This window comes from Haematobia irritans, chromosome 3 (assembly GCF_050003625.1).
Source record: "Haematobia irritans isolate KBUSLIRL chromosome 3, ASM5000362v1, whole genome shotgun sequence".
NCBI lineage: Eukaryota > Metazoa > Arthropoda > Insecta > Diptera > Muscidae > Haematobia > Haematobia irritans.
Genome location: NC_134399.1, coordinates 226,539,988 through 226,553,023, shown reverse-complemented (window position 1 = coordinate 226,553,023; position 13,036 = coordinate 226,539,988). Strand labels below are relative to the sequence as shown.

At 34.4% G+C, this 13,036-nt stretch overlaps 2 protein-coding genes and 1 non-coding gene across 3 annotated transcripts in view; 1 reads left to right on the top strand and 2 right to left on the bottom strand.

The window, feature by feature from the left end:
* Window positions 1–1,957: 1,957 nt before the first annotated feature.
* LOC142228980 (mitochondrial coenzyme A diphosphatase NUDT8) lies at window positions 1,958–2,963 on the bottom strand. Its single transcript, XM_075299509.1, has 2 exons — window positions 2,608–2,963; window positions 1,958–2,538 (listed from the first exon to the last, which is right to left on the bottom strand). The coding sequence occupies exons 1-2, from the start codon at window positions 2,961–2,963 to the stop codon at window positions 2,031–2,033; spliced, it is 864 nt and encodes a 287-aa protein (XP_075155624.1). The 3' UTR covers window positions 1,958–2,030.
* A 592-nt stretch (window positions 2,964–3,555) lies between these two features.
* Window positions 3,556–3,662, top strand: LOC142232457 (U6 spliceosomal RNA). The gene has a single exon (XR_012721137.1). It is a non-coding gene; the product is annotated as a U6 spliceosomal RNA (small nuclear RNA).
* Window positions 3,663–4,800: 1,138 nt separating this feature from the next.
* Window positions 4,801–13,036, bottom strand: part of inaE (inactivation no afterpotential E) — a 58,712-nt gene continuing 50,476 nt past the window's right edge. The window contains exon 15 of the mRNA XM_075299505.1: window positions 4,801–12,755. Within this exon, the coding sequence (XP_075155620.1) occupies window positions 10,875–12,755 (1,881 nt within the window). The 3' untranslated portion in view covers window positions 4,801–10,874. The remainder of the gene's footprint in view (window positions 12,756–13,036) is intronic.

The window sequence follows — 13,036 nt, the reverse complement described above, 5'->3', positions numbered from 1 at the left end:
CTAAATCGGGCTTTAAAGGTATCTAAATCTGCAACAACAACGTTGTATGTATTATATATTTTGTTGTATTTTTGTAGCGAAAACTAACCCAAGTATAGAGATTGGTTACAAAAACTATTCGAAGGTCATTGCCCTAACCTAATGGGATGGTAAAAGATAGATGGGCTACCCTTCCACTTTCTTTCGGTACTTTTTTAAACTGAACTTTTGTAAGGCGAGAGCAATCAATATGTTAACATTATTTTAAAATAACTACCAACAGTCATTTTTCGAAAAAAATTAAATTTCAGTTCAGTTCAGTTTAGCTTTAAGTTGAGTACTATGTTCGGGGTTTTCACCAAAACACTGAATTAAAAGTACAAATATATTTAGGAACACGATTATAGTTTGACAAAGTCTTGCAAATTAATGGATGGAAAAAATCCAAGAAATTGAGACTTTTTAACAAACGAAAGGTTTAAAAAATAAATTTATTGATCTACCATCTCCGCTACCTGTTTTTCATATTCGCTTTAAACTTGATATGGCAGCACTAGGCAAACAGCCCTGTTCTAATGTCATAAGTTCAGTGCTGCCAATCTCTCAAAATATCCGCCTTTCGTGTTTTTAAGTTTTGGAATGTAAATTAAATATGTGAATTTAATGTAATTTCTCTGCACTAGTTTTGATCGAAGCATCTCTCATTTATATGTAAGTTAATCTATTTATCAATCATATAACAGCAACACATAAACGTACAGATGGTTAGGATGCCTTGTAAAGGAAGTTTCGCACGAGCAAGTTTTTTCCTGTGAAAGTGTTATTTCTTGTCAGTGATAAAAGAAAGGGAGAGGTATCCCAATGGAGCCTAAAGTAAGTTGTCGATTTAAATCGCAACATAATCTTTTCTAAAAATAGTACCACTAATTTAACAAACATATGTACCAGAAGTTGCGCAAAAGGATGCCACTATATAGACCTCATGAATCGAAACCAACACGGACTCAGTGACAGAGGGACCTGCACCCAAAGAAATTTGTTAGTAAGGATAGCAGAAAAGTCTGCTAAAACAGCAGAAAGTCTGCTGAAAAAGGGACAGCAGCCATTGTTTGCTGAAATAGCAAACATTTCCTGCTATTTTTTGCGATTACACTAAAACATGTTTTATTTTGGCTAAAACAAATAAAAATGTCAACTTAGGAGCTATCCTAATATAATTAACAAAATATTTTATGAATATCTATAGTATTTGACCAAAAATCTGAATATTTATCGAATTGAGACTTAACAGCAAACAAAATGCTTGCTGATCGTATTTAGGAGCTTGTAAGTATATGACAGTGCAAAAATATACCAAAAACTACTTTTGGTTCTTAAATATGCTTTGGGGAAAATTTTATAACCCAAAAATTTTATAAATTATTGTTCATTAGGCCCTGAAGTCCAAAAATATAAGGGCAGACATCGACTGCAGACTTTTTTCTATACTTTGCACCGATGTCATTGTAACGCTACGTACGTGGTTCATAAAACATTGTCTTCTTTTTAGGACATTGGTTAATATAATGAACACGATGGCATAAACGTTTTTGGCATTAACGCCCATTTTCATAAAGCAACGTTAGTGCTAGGTTAGTTAACGACCTTTTAAATCGTACTATGGACATATGTATATATTCCATATGTGGGTTAGGATCTTAACCAGAGAGAAGATATTTGCAATTTACGTTCCGCTAACTGACAGTTAAAGCCTAACGGAGCTACATTAAAATGGTAATAATCTTATCGATATTTTAATGAATTTTTAAAGAATGGGGTTTGGTTTGTATTCTAAAAACAAAAATATTTCATTAAATAATGTGTTTTAATATTTTACCACTTTAATCATCATAAATTAAAAAAATAGATTAGGTTCTCTAATGTATGTATTAAAAATGTATTTGATTTTGTATATAAAACAGTAAACACTTTTATGCACTTTGATTAAATGGTTTTTGTTTAAAACATTTATTAATAATTAACAAATTGTCCTATGTACAGAATTATTATGGTTACGTCTTTGTTATGCGACAAGGTTTTATAAACTTGACTCGATTTTTTATTTTATTGTACTCGGACGGAAGAAAACAATTGAGAAACGTATTGGTTAGGAAACCTGTAATGCCCCATATTTTCTTATCGTCAACAATGAAAACAGGTGCAGAATAACCACTTTTGAATTGCGTGTAGTGTAACGTTGCAGGATTTGCTAAACGACTTACAGGTATTGTGAAAGCTTCCTCCACTTCGTCCGTATTTATTATCAATTCCGAATCTTTAAAATTATTAACTACTCCAATGACTGGCATAATAGCTGCTGTATGTGGTGGTTTCATTAAACTTCCACAACCCCATATATTTACACGACTTGGTGGAAGTCCAATTTCCTCCTCAGTCTCTCTTAAGGCACAGGCTATAAAATCCTCATTTTCATCTCTAATACCTCCTGGGAAGGAGATTTGTCTCATGTGACGTCTTAACAAACGTGATCGTCGAGTGTAGAGTATTGAAGGATTTCCACTACAATGCAAAGTAAATTGACCTTTGTATCTGGTGATGCTTGATTGATTTATAAATCCAAGTACATACCCTGTGTGGTCAGTACAGATGGCTATCAGGACAGCTGCAAATGATTTTTCCCTCTCCTTGCCTTTCAATTTCATGCCTACAGGAGCGGCGCTTTGCATTTTTTCTAGACATCTTTGGCGATTTTCCTCTGATAGTAGGACTTCTGGAGCTATGTCATAATCATGTTTCGTCTGTGTGTTTCTCGGAGCGTCAGTGTGTGACAAACGGACTCCACCTCTTTGAATGAGTGAATTCAGGACAATAGAGAAAGGAGAACATTTTCCTTTTGGAAATAGCATCTCACCTTCTTGCAATCGTTTTAAACGTTTTGACCAAAGAGAGGGACGTAATAAATATTTATATTTTTGTTGTAACATCTGTTGTTAGTGTTGTCAATTGCACATAAATTGTATGTGAAATTGGCGTTATGGCTATTAAAAGCGTTAGATCGAAGTAATGTTTATATTCGAATAATGGACTTTTGATTCTTGCAAATTAGACAAATTGTATTTTTATCAAAGGAATTTATGCATGTTTTATGTTACGAAAAAAGATCGAAGTACACAACTTGATTTTCGATCGATCAATCTTCATGTTGATTTTTTATAAATTGTCTTCAACTCATACTTCTTGTGTAAGTTTCTTTTTGGAATTTTGTAATCCAACAATTGACCATTTTTACTAAAATCACCTAAACCTTTTTTATGTTGCCCAAATGTCCAAAATCCATTAACCGTCCTTTAATGCCGTAAAGATAGAAAATCTTTGTGGTACAGATTTAGATTTTCGCTCCATCGATTTGAAGTCGATATTTTAATATATTTTTTCCAAGACTTTGTCCCGCCTATATTTCTCTTTCTATAAAAAATGTCTTATCCTAAGATTAATAAAAAGGATGGGCAAGCATAACTTGTAAAAATAAATTTATTGCCGCAGCACCCATTTCAATACGATACAAGAAAGTTTCTAGTTCTTGCTTCGGCAGAACATATACTAAAATTGGAACGATACAGAGAAGATTAGCATGGCCCCTGCGCAAGGATGACACGCAAAATCGTGAAGCGTTCCACATTTTTGTGATTTTACAATTGGCGAGGAGGAAGATGGATGAGCTGACAGACAGAGGATTTGAGCTGTTCTTCACGGATGGATCAGTTAACGAGAATGTCACAGGAGCCGCTTTTCATCATGTCAACTCAAACACGACAAAATCATATTATGTTGATAAGAGATGGTCATCGATGTCGGCGGAGATTTTGGCTTTCCGATAGGTTGTTGCCTTTGCTGAGGATAATAAATTGTCGAATATTGCGATCTTGTCGCCAATGACAAACATTGTAATTATATCCTAGATGAATTCATAGAGAGGGTGAATAGTACCACGATTGTTGCGGAAATTCACTTCGTGCCTGGTCACTCTGGCGTCCGCTTCAATGATATTGCCGATGCGGCGGCGAGGAATGCGCATATGGTCGGGTATCGGTTGGACATGGGATGGCCAATCAAGGACGCGAAGAATGCAATGGCGAGTGTATAATGGCAAGAGTGGAAGCAGGAATATGAGGAGCTTGCACGGAAGGGTAGCAATTATTTTTACGAGATATCACCAACGATTGTGAGATCGCCCTGGTTTAAGAATTCTAGATTGGCTCCGACGGAGCAGAAAATGATGAATAGGGTTCTTTGTGGTCACTGTTTTTGTAATAGCACATTAGCTAAAATGAATGTTTCAGATACAGACCAGTGTGAAGAGTGTGATTTAGAAGACACTGCGTCGCATAGAATATGTTGTTGCCGTAAATATGATGATGCAAGGAGATCTTTTCGTTTACTGTACGATTTCTACTCAGCAGAATCTGACAGTTCTTGTGGATTTTTGCAAGGCTGCTAATATTGAATTGTGATTTTGTAAACCGAAATGTCGAATAATGTGATGTCTGCAGAAAGATTTATTTGGAGTTTACCGACTCAAAGGGAGGAGTTGGAATGAGAGAATACATTAACAAATTCGTTATGGCTTAATATTTCTGTCAACAGATAAAGAAGTGGGCCAAGGAGTCTTTACTCTTAAGATCAGACAAAAAAAAAAGCTTCTACGTCGTGTCAGCTGACGAAACATGAATCCACTGAAACATAACGGAGCCCAACATCAACTTTTAAATTATTTATAATCCCCATTATACTAACCAAGGGTTAAATAAAACGTAAATTAAATTTTATTTGTTCTTTCTAAATTGTATTTATTTATTTCAAAATTATTACAAAATGTTTATGTAAATTTCTTAAAGGTATCTTCTTTTAATTGCATTACGCATCATCTATACATTTGTATCTATTTATTTTAATGTGTATACATGCATGTAAAAACTGAAAACAAAATTGATCATTTATTTATTTATTTATGTGTAAATATGTATGGAACATGACATGAATATAAAGTCCAGCCGAAAAAAGGATGGAATTAAAAAAAATCCTAGTCCAATATTTGGTGAAAAGTACGCGAGCAGAAAAATCATGGGAATATATAGAAAATAAAAAAAAAATATTTGGAAATGTGAAATATAGCCAATTGAAGTTTTTTTTTAATATAGTTTTTAACTATTTTAGTGAATGTCGTACCCAAACAAAACATCCAATAATTTTGTTGGAAAAATTTGTGGAATAAAATAGTAATAAATGAAAGCATTAATTTGACAATGCTCTGTTAAATCTCGCTACTATTATCAGTAGTTTTTGTGGATATGGAACGTTTTGTAGTAAACGCTAATAAAATTCGTTAATAGCAGGGAAATGGATAAACCCGAGGACTAGCCACTCGTGTGTATGGACCAGTCCCTGTTCTATGCAAAAAGTATGGAAGTTAGCGATCACTTAAACATTGGTTTGTCATGGACGGGGAAAATTTACATTTTAGCAAACGACTAGGCCTCATTCAATGTCCTCATGAACCAGTCTGGGATAAATTTTTAGGAAATTAAAAACTTTGGAAGATACAATATATATATTTCAGTAAATATGTAGATCCAATAACATTTTGATATCAAAAGAATACAGAAAACCGTCAATTATATGCAAGTTTAAAAATTGCAACAAACTGGAGCAGTGGTACCAGTCCTCTGATAGATCCGTTAGTGGCAATTCGCACCATTTTCCCATTTTCCCGGTAGGTAAAATAACACAACTAATGTTAACTGAGTGATTATTAACAAAGAAATTTTGAACCACATATCCAAATTATTTCTTGTTCCCAATTTCATTTTATTTTTTGGAATATGGTTTGAGAGTCTCTACTTCTAATTTCCCCTTCTTCCTATTCTATTGGTTTTGAGGTCCTTATGATATATTTTAGAATAAGTAATCCCGAAATTTAGATATAGACTGTATATTTTATTATTAGTATTTTCATTTCAAATAAAACGTTTTTTTGTTAACCAAACAAAAACTATTTCGAGTCAAATGAGATATTTTTCATTTCAAATTAAACCGTTTACAAAGAAAGTGAAATTTTTTTCAATTCAAATGAAACCATCAAAAATATATATACTCAATCTTGACTTCAAATGTTTGCTTTGTTACAATTGTTTTTTTTTTTAACTACCAACATTACAAACCATTTACATGTTTTTGCGATCATATGTATTACTAAATTTTTAGATAAAATAAATTCTTCGTATCATGCATGGTCATGGCGTAGTTATTGTAATTTCCATGAATATATATGAATATCGTCCTTCCGTTATTCTTTTTTTATAATTCACAAGATTAAAATAATGCACAAATAAAAATTGGAACAAATTCGGAGTAAAACGGTAATATGTTCTAAATGGTTTCATTTGAATTGTGAGAGGTTCCATTTAAAATGAAAAATTGTTCATTTCTCATTTGATTTTAGATGGGTTTCATTTTGTTAGAAAACACTTTCTTTTAGTTTGAAAAAGGTTTCGATTGTAGTGAAAATGCTATATCTGCTTACATGCTCCATACATATTTAAATCTATATCAGTGTTTGTGTGTATGTATATACATTAGCATTTAAAATCTATATGAGGAGATCCATTCACATCACAGTCATCGATTTTTGTCTTAGTTGATCGTAGTCATCATCATCATCATCTCAACAACAATAAAAATGTACTTTGACCACGAATGTTCATATAATCCTTGTATTTGTTTTTTTTTTTGTTTGTTTATGTATATGAGTCTATGTGAGTTGATGTGTAAATTGAATAGGATAGATAACGGTATAAAGGAAGGATTGATTTGTTTTTTTCTTGTGGGTGGGGATTTGGGACGGGAGAATTATGCTCAGTTGTGTTAAAAAACGGATGGCATTATCACTTGTTCAACAAATTCGTTACTTCTACATTTCCTATATATGTATGTATGAATGTATGTGTATTGTAGGTATGTTAGTATTTCTTTTTGTATATTTTCTACTTATTTTATTATCTAATTAAATATTAGTTTTATTGTTTGTTTTGGGTTTTAATTTATTGGTGTGTTGTGTGCACCACCACTGCAGCACATATTACTAACACTAAACCAATATGTTTCGTATATGTGTAGAAGAGTTGCAAATGTATTAACTACTAAGATATACTATATGGTAGAGTTTTATGTGTATATATATAACAAACATTGTTCTAAACTTTTTTCTTTATTTTTAACTAGTTAATGTATTAAGAGTTAGACTAGATTAGGACTAGATATTTTTCAATAGGACAGATAGAACGAGATAGAGAAATACATAGATATAGTAGTAAGCTAATCACTATAGTTTTACTGGGAGAGACCAGAAATAGTATTTTCTTAAAATTTTCTATAACTACAGTGGTATGGGTGAGGCAAATGGTAGTGAACTATAGCTTGATAATCTATTAATCGATTAGCTGACCTTTTAATATTTGAAAGGGTCACGCAATATTCGAAATGCGAGTCATTCGGGCCTAAAGGTAAGTACTATGTTCGCTTTTCGAGTTGAAATTTTCGCGGTTACTTTATTAAAATACTTCAATATAAAGCAGATAAATTAACTCAATTGATACGCAGTTTCTTGTTCCTCTAGATTTCGGCAAGACTTTACAGGAATATGTTTGTTTTCATTTATAATTTTGATTATTTCATGAAAAGTAGTCGCGAAAATAAAGTGATTTTCAACTCGAAAACGGAACATAGTACCACCCTTAAGTTGAAAGAAATTATTTAATAAATTTTTATATCCAGAAAAGTTTTAAGTATGGATGCGTCGACTCATTTCAAAATGTTCCATAGCTGATACGAAAAGCAATTTGACATAGGAATTTCTAGATAGCTAGCTGATATTTATTTTATTGACAATTTTTACAATTACGGGGTTTCCCGGGAACATGATTCTGAAATTTTGCCATATTTTTCTTTCGATTTCTCCTGAATTAAGTGCGGGAATTCCTCTCAATTTTTTTTCTTCACAATATTTCATAAAAATATTTAGATGATAAATGCATAAAATATTAGTATCATTGCGACAAAAAACGATTTTCAGTACCATTGGGATCATTTAGTCTAAGTAGAGAGAAATGTATAAAATCGAAATTGTATTCCGATATTTGCCTATGGTGCAACAAAAAAAAAAATATTGTCTGATTCAATCACAAAATTAATTGATGCAATTAATTTTTTAATTGAAATGTCTTCAATCACAGAAATTATAGTATCAATTAAAAATTGATCCAATTGAAATATTAATTGATACTATTAATTTTTGTTTCAATTAAAAAAAATTGTTGAATCAATTAAATTTTTCAATGAAAGGTTTTTAAAACTCAATTAAGACTTTAATTGTAAAATTTTTCGTGAAATTTTTTCTGTGTATGTATGTGCCCTGTCTAGCCAAGATACTAACTGTTTCCAATTTTTTGAAGGAATTATGATATTTCTATAAATTTTTGTATTAGAAAATATTTCGTCTTTTCCTACATTGTAATTCCCTCCATCAAGTATTTTTTTCTTTGAGCTGGATTTCGGGAATTTCGAATAAATTCTGACTTTGCCGGAAATGGAAAATGTACGGAAAAACACTTTTTAAAAGCCACCGAAAGCATTGTCGATTAAGTTTCTTTCAAAAGAAAACTACTCGAGTTCAAGCGTAATAAATCGGCTGCACTATATTTCTTTAGAAAATCAAAACTGGTGATTGTCGACCAGCAGGCGGGGATGAAAAATCAAATTTTTAAATTGTACCAACGAGAATAAAACAGAGTACTTTTTGGGTTAAAATTGTACCAAATTACAAGAATAATGGATTGCAATATAGTAACCGAAAAAAAATAACGAAGGTGCTATTTGTAAAGGTTTTGTGTGAGTCAAAATTCAAAATATGTCTCCTTCCAATGTGTTTTTTGTCAAAGCCTTTATCATATTTTCGTATGAAAATATTCAGTCAAAAGGCCGAACAGATTCGGTTTTCGCGTTGAAACTCCATACAAAACCAAAAAAACTAGAGAAATTTTTTCCATTTGTGGTACTTTGTTTTTTTTTTTTTTTTTTGAGTTGAAAAACTGACGTTTATAGAATGGCGCCATTTGCAATGTGAATTAAGAAATAATTTATTTAAAATTATTTGTGTGGGTTTATAACGCAAACACGGATCATATTTTTGTTCCGAAAATATACGAAGGATCAAAGGAGTAGCAGACCAATTGCCCAAGGAAAAATAAAATGATAATTTTCTAATAGCAAGCAGCAACCACCAACTTAATTCAATATCGCTCCCTTTTAAATGTCAGTTAAATAAACACCGCTTTCTATGTGCGAAATAATGGTTTCTATAAAAATTTTTCGCAAGAATGAACATAGTACCGGCCTAAACACGTAACACGAGGGGATTTTAACAGGAACTATTCTTCAAATACTACAAGGATATAGAAAATATGGTCGATGTGGAGTCCATATATGATGTTTTGAATATTTTAAATATGCAATATTTTATTGTCAGATACACAACGAACACAACTCGTTGAAATCTCGCGAAAAAGAATCTGTCGGATCACAATTGTTTTTGATAGAAAATAATAAATCATGAGTTCATGACGAGAAAGGTTATCGGTTACAAGTCTCCTGAATTCCAGGGCAATAAGTTGGGCCTCTCGAAATCAGCAAGGTACTTGGGAGTTCTTTTGGATTCCAAACTGAACGGGATGAAGAATACTGCGGATCGCATAAAGAGGACCTATCCATTGTACATTACAGCATTATACGCATGTCAGAAATTGGTCGGGCAAAGATGGGGAATGAGGCCTTCTATTTTTGGATCGCTTTATACCGCAGTTGTATGACCTGTGGCCACTTATTTATATGACAGGCACTATGAGGACCGCAGTCACTGCCGCTTTGGAGGTACTGAAAGGAGTTATCCCACTCGATTTACACGTATGGAAGACAGCAGAACTGGTACATCTGAGACTTAAGAGCTTGAACAAGCCGGAGAGGACTGCCTGCAGGCATACTGAAATTCTTGCCGGGCAATATAGAGAGACGGACCATATGGCCACAAACCGACACACATTATACCAAGTATAAAGTAGTGGGAAGACAGGGGGATACCCTTCGGAACCCTGAACATGTATACGGACGGATCAAAGATGGAGGAAGGAACGGGCAGCGGAATGTATTGTAAGAAGGGAGTCTTACACGCTGGATAGTGAGGACTCGTACCACTTTCTGTGCTAGTGTCCAGCTTTATCCTTTAGAAGAAACAAGATACTGGGCTCCTTTTTCTTTCAAGCTCTCACTGACCTGCGGGAGTGCAGCTTAAGGAACATACTTACATTCATCTGGTTGGTCGTTCTAAGATTTCTTTTAAAGAAAACGAGCAGGTGAAAGTTCTGGGACTGTTCCAAAAGGGATCGTATCGGAAGGAGGAAGATGGAAAGATCACATCGAGGAATCATAATGGTCTAAGTGGACATCAATTCAACACAAAATTGATGTCATCCTCTACAAGCTAACCTAACCTAACACCCATATTGACTAATCTCTCCCTTCAATATCTATACCGAAGGCTATTGTGTCCTTCGCCAGTACTGAAACATACCTAGGCGTGTATAGATTTGTATTTGGCATTTTCTTTTCAATAACTCATTCAAATTCCTTTATCTTATTTGTAAAAAAAACTCGAATACCATAAAAATTGAAAATCCTTATGAGCTAAATCAAACACTCATTGAAAGTCAGCTAATCGACTATATATATAGAAGACACAATCATAGTTTCCTAATTTTGCACTATAGGGGGTTATCTATGGATAGCCATTACACTGTACTTTCGTTCATTAATTTGGGCATTTTGGGTCTTGAACCATTGGTAACTAGTATTTCAGGTAGATTTGCTGTTGTAGACGAGGTGGTTGTTGTGCTACTTGTGATGGTGGTTATCTGTATGGGCAGATCACCAGCAACACATGATGGCGCGGTAATTCCGGAGGGATATATACAATATTTGTTTCGTTTACGTCCCAATAATGATGGACTAGATAATATCGTCGATATTGTTTTTGCGTTTTGTACTGATGCAGTCTGTTGTTGTTGTAGTTGTGGCTGTGGCTGTTGATCTTCATCGTTGTTATTATTGTGGTTGGAATATGATCTCACTGACCCGGTCCCAGTCCCAGTCGCTGCTGATGTTAGTGTTGTGGTAATACTGGTGGTTGATGTAAATGCATCATAATGTAATGGGAAATGAGATTCCAGGACACCCGATGGTATACTAATGGTATTCACGTGACTATTTGTATGGACCTCCCCCTCGTTGTGATTCGTGGTTGTTGTTATACGGTCTATGGATGAGTTGGCGCTATAATAATCCAATGTATCGCCCGAGGACATAATACTATTTATTGTTTTTTGGCACTGATCTTCAGCAATATCCTTGTCATACATAATATTGCTATCACTATAACTGAGTTGTTGCCCGTCATTGACTTTGTAAGGGCGAACGGGTGAATTTTCCCTATGATTTGTTTTAGAATCGTCTGCCCTTTGATGATTCTGATAGATTTCAACATTAGTTTCTCCCGTCACGATTTTGGTTTCACCATTTTGTTGTTTTATGGGTCTCTTATAACTATTGGCCGATTCAAAACTATCCTCCTCATCACTTGAATTCTGACTGGGCTCATGAACATTAAAGAGCGGATGATTTATGAATACCCTACCCATGCGTTTATATTGATCCAGATTGCGTTTATCTTCGGCGCATGTGGAAAGGTTTTCAGTAAATTTCGGTGCTCTACGCATTATTTTGGGTGTGTGGAGTTGTGATTCGAAAATTTCTTCAGAGTTCACACCATTCCTAGTGATCGCATCGGCAGTGTTTGTCATGTGGTGTAGATGACGATCAATGCTGGTGCCCAAACTATTGCGTGATGAAACACTGGATATTTCCGATAGTGTTTCGGGACTTGCTAAAGGAGCCACACCCCAATTATCGATCTTATTGTTGTCAGCTGTGTCTATTGAAGCTCGACGCAATGGTGGTATTGCCAAAGTCCTGGGTTTGTTTCCACTTCCCTTCTCGGAACAATGACGTTGCAGATTATGTTGCCGCGGTGGAGTTTGTTCCTCGAAAAGCACTTGTTTCGTTCGCGGCGTATGACATTGTTCTATCGTAGCATTGCAATTGTTGGCCATACGTGTAACCGCTAAAGGACTTTTACGTACAGCCACCGTGGTGGCAATACTATTGTCCACCACCGAGGATATATCACATTGTATGCTGCTCAACTGACTTCGACTTAAAACACTGCCAGCTAATGATGATGCTTTACTGGAGCTTATACTTTCACTAAAATGCGCATGTTTGTGGGTCATCAATGGACTGTGTAAATTTGTAAATGATGTTTCTAAACATACTCTTTGCTGATGCAGCAGCTGCTGGTGTTGCTGCTGCAGTCCTGACAATGACGCATGCATTAGAGCCTCGGTTTGGTTCATCGTTGTATTCGAACGCGTTTCGGCAGTATGGTGTGATGCTTGTGACATAACATCGGAATGATGATGCTGATGAATATCAGCACTGGAAAGATTGTAACAGCTGTAGACGTCCTGCGTACTTCTATGGAATTCATTGGATGTCATTGAGAAGGCATTCGATGCTTGTCGATGAGGTTTTCTAGGACCACTTGTTGTCACCACCTAGAGAGTGGGAATATTTGATTGGTGAGAAAACATTAATTTTGCAATGATAGAAACTTATGTGGGTGGTGTGCTAAGTACTTAGCATATCCAAAAAAGAACAAATAATTCCACATGCAATGTACACAAAAAGCCAAAGATATAAAAAATAAATTCTTTCGGTTTTTGAAAATAATTTGGGTAACATTTTAAAACCTACAAATTTTGTTCGCCAGACCATGGGAAGGAAAAACAAGAACAATAGTTGTTCACCACTTAGGTGAATTCAAACAAAATAGCTT